At 41.0% G+C, this 9,959-nt stretch overlaps 1 protein-coding gene across 1 annotated transcript; it reads right to left on the bottom strand.

Moving 5' to 3' along the window:
* Positions 1-486: 486 nt before the first annotated feature.
* On the bottom strand, positions 487-4,725 carry pdcb (phosducin b). Its single transcript, XM_085252886.1, has 5 exons — positions 4,573-4,725; positions 3,609-3,681; positions 3,389-3,450; positions 2,044-2,192; positions 487-1,860 (listed from the first exon to the last, which is right to left on the bottom strand). Exons 3-5 carry the CDS (start codon positions 3,432-3,434, stop codon positions 1,345-1,347), a joined length of 711 nt encoding a protein of 236 aa, XP_085109012.1. The 5' UTR covers positions 3,435-3,450; positions 3,609-3,681; positions 4,573-4,725; the 3' UTR covers positions 487-1,344.
* Positions 4,726-9,959: the final 5,234 nt, after the last annotated feature.

The raw sequence follows: 9,959 nt of genomic DNA, 5'->3' as shown, positions 1-9,959 counted from the left end.
CAAAGTACACACACTTAAACTAAAGGGTTTAAGTGTGTGGAGTGTAGACAGAGGTGGTGGGAGTGAAGGAAAAAGTTGTCAGATGACAGAGTAAAATTCTTGGCTTCATCTCCTGGCAAATTCTGAAGCGATCCTCTGCTGCTTAGGTTCAATATAGACTTAAAATATGTGTGAAATTGTGTGAAATTTCACTGTATTTTAGTTTTACTAAGTATGAATGGAAAATGGAGAAAAGCCTCGCTCTGTCCGAAGGCTTAAACACATTTGAAATCCTAATTTTACTTCCTCTTTGAGCCGCAAATGAAACGTGCAATTTCTACAATTCGAAAAAGCCCAAACTCACTACTTTATAACCACCTGAACAGGAACTACTAATGCAAGATGTTGTGGACTCCATCAGCGACTTCCTGGCCACAGTGGTGAGCATTCTCACCCTGCCTTTAAAACCCCCAAATCTATATCGTGTATGAATGAAATGCAATGGCAAACATTCGATTTTTTATTATTATTGTTATTATGACTGACAGGAGTATGTTTACTTAAATACTAATACAAAGGTTAAAGGGAAACCTGGCGTGAGCAACTTTAAATGCGATGATGTTGACACTGTGCTGAGTCATGACTTGTGGGGTAAGATTACACACAGGAACCCCAACATTAACCAATTCCTTTTTTGTGACTTCCTCCATTTGTTTCCAATTCCCAGTATGACCTGTGCAGACATGAATGAACCCGTCTATGATCACAGTGATGAAAATGAAGCTGCGAAACGTTGATCTTTTTCTTACTTCCTCTGTTTTTAAATGCTGTCAGAGCACCCGGGATACATCAAACATACACGTGTAACACATTTGGGGATGTCTGTTTGTACAAACCCTGATTTTTTACAAGCAGCCTGTGTAAATCTCAATTGAATCGAATATAAAAACTACAAAAAAACCCTGTTAATCATTATTTTTACAAGTAGATACAGCGTTGGAGTCAGTGTTACAGTTTTGGCTTGTATCGGGGTAGTGGTGAGGGGAGTTGTGCTCTCTCTCTCTTGCTCTCTCTCTCTAAATATATATATTTATATATATTGTATTAATAGAAGCTGCTCTCCTCACATTACTGTAACTGTCTCGCCCATATTCTGAAGCACCCATATCTGGGTCACTGATGTTTCGTCATCAACTGGATGTCAATCTTTTCCTTTAGACAACAATCCCAAAACACTAGAGCGCTGGTGGAGATGTTACGCTTGCCTATTTATTGAAACCCAGCTCAATATTTTCATATTTTAATGTAACTGTCTTTCTTAGATCTTTCTTCCTTTGGTTCTTCATCAGCAGCCAAACTCTTCATTTACTCTATGTTGTTCTCTTCATCGTCTTCCATCTGAGGCTGCTCTTTCTCTGGCAACAGGCCGTAGCTGTTGAGGAAACCCTCCACGTCAGTAGCAAAGAATTCCTCATTTAGATGCTGTGTGCAGGACAGGAAGTTTCCCAGTAGCTCTCCAGCTTTGTACACGAGCAGCGTGGGTAAATATTCATCCGAGAAGCGCTCGGCGGCACCGGAGGCGACGGCGTCAATCTTGCAGAACTTTACGGTGGGATACTCAGTGGCCAGGCAGTCAAGGCAGCTGTTGAGTGCCTCGCAGCCTTTAATCCCATTCTTGTAGATGTGCACAACCACAACCGTGCTGTGATGCTCCTTTTCAATAACTTCTAGGAAAGCCTCTCCACTGTCCAGGTCATACACGCCTTCAAACCTTGGCCCAAAGCTGAGCTTGTCATGCATCTCTTGCATGCACCGCTTTCTGTAGCTCTTTAGACATCCTTCATCCTCCTCCTTAAGCAGTTCATACTCTTGGACACTCATCTGAAGGAAGTGTATTAAAACAGTAGTTACATTTTTGGGTTGATATTTATGTGCAGCATTTGGAATGGCAAACATTTGCTGCTCGAGGCCAAAGTTTTCTAAATTAACTGAGAATTTCTACAATTTCCTGCACATCGGAGTTAAGAACTGGTTTAGCGCTGTGGGAACTGGGTTGTGTCATACCTTGCGGTTAAGGTTTCCTCTGGAGGTATCTTTTGCTTTGCTGGGGGATGACATTTGTCTCAGCAGTTCCCTTTTTGCAGGATTCAAGTTTTCTTGGTCCATGCTTTCCAACTTAAACCTCCTCCAGTCATTGATCACCCCTTTGGGGCCTACGGAGAAAGCAGATAGTTGTTTGTGTTCAGGGAAATTACTAATGTCTGTGCTAAACTATTTATGAACGCAGAGTGGCGAGAACGAAACAGGAGTGGGAAGGCAGATGCTTCAAGAGACAGGATTTAATTCATGTCTGTCAGTCCTGCGTGTGGGAGCTGTGCTTTTATAAAGCAGCAGTCATACAAGTCTTGGTTTTAACAGTGATGTCGTATATATTTATGTTTGAAACCACTGGTCACGCTTATGGATAAGGAAGTGTACCAGTTACCTCCGTGTTGCATAATAAAAAGAAGATTAGCATCTGTTAACGTCTTACAATCCTCCAGGTCACTGATGTATGGTGGCTCTGAGAGGCCAAACGGTCTGCAACTTAAGAAAACACCAGCAATAAAAAAAAAATGCTGCAAAAGCACACAAAACACAACGGAAACAGGAAAAAAGAAAACAGAAATAGAAAAAACAAAAACGGAAATAGGAAAAAACAGATTTCCAAAAGCACAAGGGAAGTGTTTGTGGGGAGACAATAACTCGACGGACCAGTTGCAGTTTTTTCCTATTTTTGTTTTCTTTTTTCCTAAATCCGTTGTGTTTTGTGTGCTTTTGCAGCGTTTTTCTTATTGCTGGTGTGTTCTTAAGTTCCAGTCCGTTTGGCCTCTCAGGGCCACCGTACTGATGGCTTGTTTAAAGCTTTGATTTTCAAACAATAAAAAACATCCACAGAGAATTTTATTTAAAAAGATGTGCAAGAGTGTCAGCAAACTCTTCTTCTATTTCTACACTTCAGTTTAACACACACGGCCCAGTTTTATAGAATCGTCCGTGTGGTAGATTGGAAATGTTTATGACCGGAGAACTGTGATGCCAAAATTCATGCTTGAGATTTAATTTGAACAGTAGCTTGTCCTAATTTCTTAAGATATGCTTGTTTACCATGTGACTCAGACACATCCTAACCCATGTCAGGTTGCGTTAGGTTGTGTTTGAGCCACAGCCTGGCCCTAATCTTTGTCAGGTTGCTGATGAAGTGGTGGACGTGAGGTTGAAGTGCCCAGACTCTGCAGATTTACACTTCGCTCTTCTTTTTTACTCTAAAAACGATTTTCTTGATGAACAATCTCATAGTGTTTGTGAAAACACCATAAACACAAAGTGTCAGTTCCTGTGTGAGGTTTTAAACGCCATGTCGCCTCACCTGTTTGGGTCGCGGTCTCTTCCAAGTCAATCAGTCGCTCAGACATTTTCCTGGTTGGTTAGCTGGAGGACGAAAATCGAGAAAATGCCGACATGGCGCCATTAATGATTTAGATAATGTTTGGGTTGTCACTGCAACAGATTTAGAGTCACTGCTACTGGATATCCGGTGACTTCCACGATTTTTAATTAAATTAATGCAGTCTAAGAGGATTACTGACCTGCGGCAGACTTGCGTGCTTGCTGTAAGTCCTTAAAGCTACTGCTTGAAGAATGAGCTGATGAATGTGGTCACTAAAATCATGAAACGCAATCATAAACACAAGATTACAAAATCACAGTGATGCTGCAAATTTAGTGATTAAAACAGATGTGTGAATGCAACAGAAACTACACATTTAGATGCATTAGCATATTCTTATTGCAAATATATTCTTAGTGCAAATACTGGTAAAATTACCATCTTGCTAAACTTTTGACCTTCGCACTGCTTCCTAATGTCTCTGTGATGCTGCTGTTTGCACAGGTAGGTTGGCCTACATCCACCTCTATGCTGTAGCCAATATCTGATTGCATTAAATGATCTGTCCCCAGGGTTCCAGGTACTGCAGTCCTGCTTCCTGTATGCAGTCACAATGCTCATCTGGGGTAATGATCTTTATGCCGGCAGGTCTAAGTTCCTCTAAGGTCACAGTTTGCAAGATGTAATTTTCTGTGATTAGCTCTAGCATTAGCAAATGGAGCTAGGTAAACAGCCTATACTTGTTATTATTATTACTATTATTATTGTTATTATTATTATTATTGTAGGTCTGTTTCTCTGTGTGTTGGTGAGAAATTGACGTCTCGTAACCATCTGACTTCCAATTAGTCACAGACCCGTGACTAAACTCAGCACTGTCAGAATGAACTCTTTGTTTGTGTTCTGCGCAGAAGCTTTTACTTTAAGTCATCAAAGAAACGAAATGAGAATAAACAAAAACAGCCCCTTGGATACATAACGTGGCAACATAATGTAAATTATACACATGAAACATAAAAAAGGCCCCAAAGTCTGTGTATGTAAGCAAAACACACTGACCAAATAACTCGTATACTTTAAATGATTTCGTTCAAAACTCAACTTCACATTTCTAAACCCGCCTGTGTGACTTTTTACTGCATTATTAACAAAGGTTGTCTTACCTCCCACGGTCACAGTGAGGTCCTCCCTTTGTAGCAGCAGATAACCTTGCACTGATCTCCACTCAGTCACTTCACTGAGCTATCTGTTGCTGGACGGTGTGTGTTTTTGCGTGCTTGTGTGTGTCTATTCCAGCCAATGAAATTGGTCTAATGGAGATTTCAAAAGCAACCCGGTACGCCGAACAGAAATAGAGCGCAGATCCTAAGAGGATTTCACTTCAGCAATTAGAAGACTCGACTTGATAAAGGCCTGACTACACTCGACGAAGAAAGAGAGAGAATGACAAAAAACTGAAAGAAAAACGTTTCTTTTTTAAAAAGCTTCTTTTCTTTTTTCTCCCATATCGCACATTTAATGCATCACTTGATCAGGCAGCTGATAAAAGCCATCCCTATTCAAGAGCAGTACACAAGAGCCACTGTGTTGCATTTTTTATGAGCAGCGCATTAAGAGTTAACTCGAGGAAAAGCACCATATCCCCAAGATGAACTTTCAAATAAAGTGATCCTGTCTGGAATTCAAAGTTCTTCCAGGCATAGAGCTTCACACGAAACACATGACGGGAATCTTTCAAAACACAAAACACCGCTAGCTAAGGGTGGGGAATATCTAGTGATATGCTTTGTCATGTGCTTCCCGACTGTTTTCCACACAAAAATCCCACTCATTCATTTCTAAAACCTAGATTTCCCTCACAGGTAGATTGGTCGTTACGTTTCAGAATTATGTAAAATTTTATTTTGAGGTAAAAAAAACAAACAAAAACAAAACAATGTCAACATGTGATCCTGTTTTATTCACTGGTTATAACCAAGTAAGAAATACTGAGAATATTAAGAAACACAAGTAGTAAGAACAAAGCAGAGACAACTGTGAAAGTTGTGTGTGGTTAGGTAATTAAGTTCTTCAAGTTAAGACAGAGTTCAGCACGAGCTTATAAAACCTAAATTCTTGTTATAGTTTTGTCATGTAATGCGTGTTGTCTCCTTGCATGTCTCCACAGCTCAAGAATTTCCGCTTTTAAGCGACAAAAGAGGAAGACGTGATTTCCTTTGGTTTAAGAATGTATGCATCTGTTCCTCAATATTAAAATATAACTAACTAATATTACTAATCAGGAGGACGTTTATATGGATAACAAAGCAAATTTTATCCCTTCCTGTTTTTATATTTTCCCAAATACGAGTGCTTGTTACTGATCCTTAAACAACAACATTACGCAGTAAACTGGTGGCACACAGTGACGTAAAAATGGTAAACACTTTATTTTAGTAAACACATTTACTTTCCATTGCAGTTGAACTTTGTTCATCTGCCCAAAGCATCTGAATATCATTATCTTCACAGCAGGTATTTGTTTCCCTTCAGAGCAACATAAATGCAGGAACTGCACCTTTCAAGTTTTACAATTTCGCAAGTTTACGTGCGAGAAGGAATCCCCTCTTTGCACTCGTTGCCTTCATGCATCACTGCAAGCTTTCCGTTCCCTGAGTGCTGAATCACTGCAGCGCATTTAGGAAGGGCAAATGCTCGCCACACCCACACGATATTTTCTGCTACCGTGTTTGGCTTTTGCCCTTCATCTCTGCGTCTGTGTCCTGTCTTTATTGGCTTAAGGGATTACTGGACTTTTTTATTTAGGCACACAGAGCATGCATGTCAGGTGGGGTTCCATTATTCTCAGTCACTCGTAAAGCCCGGGTTGCTTACAGTGGAATTCGGCTGAATATTTTGCACCTTTTGTGCTAAAACTGTCTGTCAGCAGCAGCTATCTATCTGTCTGAAGGTTCTAAAAAAAGAGCAGCGACTATTATTAACGTCAACAACTGTTTTTAATGTGTTGTTTTAGTAACTTTTGTGAGAAAATGTGCTTTCAGTTGAATTCTTGTAATGAGCACAAGGTCAAACAGCCCACTGCAAACCTTATATGTATTAGTGTTTTTTCTCATTTTAATAATGAAAAATACAAGTGACCCAAATGGATCTTCTCATTGTGTAATGGCTAACATAATAGCATACTGCCAGTGTACTGCTAGCTCTGCGTCCAAGCCTGGATAATTGTGGAGGGTTTTGTCATCTGGTGGAAAATCTTTGCCAACTACGACATGGAAGATTAGGATTTCCATACTGGATCGGCTGGGGAAGAGTTAACAATGACTGCATCTGATGTTGTTGGCCCACATTAGAAGGTGTAAACTGTGTTACTGTTGGCCGAAGACAAAATAAGAGTAATGGAAGAAGATTCAGAGACAGAGAGGGAAAGAAAAGCGGGAGTGTGGAGGTTAGACTAGAGGCTTTAAATGTAGGGACTATGAGTGGTAAAGGAGAGCGTTGGCTGATATGATGGAGAAATGGAAGGTAGATAAGGTGTGTGTGCAGGAGACCAGGTGGAAGAGGAGCAAGGGTGCAAGCTCTGGAGGTGGAGTCAACTTGTTCATCATGGCATAGATGAAGAATTGGAGTAGGGGTAACGTTAAAGGAACGGTACATGAATAAAGTCGTGTAACTGAAGAGTGTTGGGCTGGATCATGGTTGACTGGTAGATTGGATCAGAAGATGAATGTGTAGGTGAAGGGAACAGGGGTGATTAGGGGCTGTTGGGTATGTATGGTGCTGGGGAGAGAAATGGTGGTCGTGGATTTTGTGAAAACCAAAGCAATAGCTGAGATCGGGTGACAGAGGAGTGTCGGGAGGTGCACACCGGGGGGACTACAACTTAGGCAGAAGGTGCAAACTGAAAGCGACAGGAGAGAGCAGGTTGCCTTCCTCGGTCAGGTTTAGGGATTAGAGATGTGATCAAGCTTATCATATTAAAATTTGGGACACATCGTCAGTAGTGGACCTTGGATTCATCGGATGTTTCGGCCATTATCACCTGACACCCTCATCCAAGGAGGCCCTGCCAGGGTTGGTCAGGCCCCACAGTGTGTCACTGGTTTGTGTTAAAATTGTTATTTCTCTTCTTCTTTCTTCTGTTTAGTTTTCTAAAGTTTATTTTCTTCTATCTATTCACTGCAGCTGAGAAGTAATACTTACCTCTTTAATATTTATGGAGCCTCACTTCTTCAAAGGGATAGAAAAGGAAGTAGATACGATCACTGAGCAGGAAGCTATGATGTATTCTTTCATCGTGCTTGTACCACTGAAATCTCCTCCACTGTCATCAGATCCCTTAATTGGGATCTGATGTCATGGTCTAAATATGAAATTAAAATATGAAATACTGAAATACTAATAAAAAAAATTCACTTATCAAATGGGAGGTTAAAAGAGCAGGCGATTGAACACTACCAGGGATGTAACTGTGCACGTGGCTCTGTTATATCATCGGTAATTCGATCGCTTCCCTTGGCTGTAAAAGGTCAAGACAAGTCGAGACAGCCCTTGAACACTAGAGGTCAGCCTTCATCCTAATTCATTTGACTTTCAAAGCCTGTAAGGATGGAGACAGTTTCTCTCATTAGCTTTTTCTCCAGCTGAATTCCTCACAGCATTTCTTACTTACGACCAACAGAAAGAGTATTTCTGTTTCTGTCGATATTTGAAATGTGTATTTAACACACAGGCAAATCATTAAGCACAGCTGGTTCCCCTTCACCATGTAGTCTTAGAAGAGTAAATAACGTAACCCACTTTTCCGAGAACTAAAAATAAGGTTTTAGATTCCATAGGTTGCATATACAGCTGCACATAAAGTTGCATATGCACCCACTTACTTAACAAAGATTTTCTTTGCCTAGTACCCTTACATTTCTTTTGCATTTAATGCAGAATAACATTTTATCGACTTATTTTTGCCCAGTCCTCTCGCATTTTGTATTTTGTGATATTGCGGTTTGGTAAAATAACAATGAAAATGTTGAAAAATTTAACAAAAAACCCAACTGTCACGGTCCTGGGTCTTATGACACATGAACACATACAGTCTGCCCCAGCCAGACTGTGACACCAACCTCTTCACAGTTCAACTCCAGAAACATCCTGGCTCCTTATTTCTTGATGACGCGCCAAAGCCGCCATGCTTTTGTTTGGTTTATAAATACGCATTTACATCTACCAGCATGCCAGGCGCCGGGTCATTTAAAAGGTACATCAAATTGATGTTTTTAGGTTTCAGTGGCAGGTGGGGAAATAATAAAATAGAGACCAGGAGTAAACAAAACGATCGTATGCGTCATCTTGCCTCTCCCACCGCAGTATGGTTTCAGCTAATGCTTTACATACCTCTGTGCTGCGGTTTCCCAGTAACGTGGTCTTTACGTATCACTGAGGCATGAAGAGCAACATGAAGGTGTGGAGTGTTGCTGGTTTTATGTAATAGATGAAAGAGATCTCTCTTGTGTCCGGTGCTGTGGGATAAAGGAGTCCCTCTACCTGCATATTACTCAGGTTACTCAGTCATGTTTGCATTCCTGCGATAGGAAGGAAGCAACGGCTTTTCCCGAGGCTACCGGCCATTTATATGTTAAAAGCAAAAATGATGTTTTCATCAGCTGGAGAGGCGACAATGACAGATTTGTTCTTGAAAGAGAAGTTTGCTTTACTCTGCTGTTTTTAGCTCTTGACATAAGTGTAAGTCAAGTGCCAAGTGCCTGCTGCCATTTCTAACAACTTTCATAACCTAAAACATTTTAGCTCATGACAAATGTTTATATTATGTTGGGTGGCTGTGAGCAGAGCAGGTCAGCCACTAATCAGAAGGTCGGTAGTTTGATCCCAGGCTACATGCCAAATATCCTTGGGCAAGATACTAACCCCATGTTTGCCTACTGGTGGTGGTCAGAGGGCCTGGTGGTGCCCGGTGGCGCCAGTGTCCAGCAGCCTCGCCTCTGTCAGTGCGCCCCAGGGCAGCTGTGGCTACAATGTAGCTGCCATTGCCAGTGTGTGAATGACTGAGTAAAGCGCTATACAAATGCAGGCCATTTACCATGAATTAAAAGTAATCTATTAAAAAGTATATATTTTACTGAGCTCCACTATAGCAAACCTTTGGGTGTTTTATTGCTCGGTCTTTTGGTCTGTAAAAACAGGAAAACATTTGTGGTTCTGTAAGTTTCCCCTGACCGCGATTAGACCTAGTTTGTGTTCTTGGTGTGAAGCGGTCATTCCTAGCAGTGTTCCAATATTATGACAACTGTGGGCTATTACGTGCTTAGGAGAAAGTCTGAAAGTCCAGCCTTGCTTTACTCGAGGCACAAAAAAAATCCAAACCGCTGACTCAGGAACTTTCATTTCCAGTTGAAGAGTTATCACAAACTGGCTGTTACCGGCTGTCTCATCCGGCTCCATGATGGTGAGTAAAAAAAACAAAAAAGATGAGACACTGAACATGCGTCAGGCGATTCTAAACTAGGTGTTGTTTGCTCATAGTCTAGAGGTTTTTCCC

The sequence above is a fragment of the Mchenga conophoros genome, linkage group LG17 (assembly GCF_057382185.1).
Source record: "Mchenga conophoros isolate Kocher_MC1m ecotype Shallow Benthic linkage group LG17, M_conophoros_male_GT1.1, whole genome shotgun sequence".
NCBI classification, from domain to species: Eukaryota; Metazoa; Chordata; class Actinopteri; order Cichliformes; family Cichlidae; genus Mchenga; species Mchenga conophoros.
The sequence above is the reverse complement of the archived record's forward strand: the minus strand, read 5'-3'. Positions and strand labels throughout refer to the sequence as shown.

Coding starts and splice junctions, on each gene's coding strand:
- pdcb (XM_085252886.1), bottom strand. CDS start 3,434: ATGTCTGAGCGACTGATTGACTTGGAAGAGACCGCGACCCAAACAG. Junction 2,193..3,388: donor AGAGACCGCGACCCAAACAG/GTGAGGCGACAT, acceptor CTTTCTCCGTAG/GCCCCAAAGGGGTGATCAAT. Junction 1,861..2,043: donor GAGGAAACCTTAACCGCAAG/GTATGACACAAC, acceptor CACTTCCTTCAG/ATGAGTGTCCAAGAGTATGA.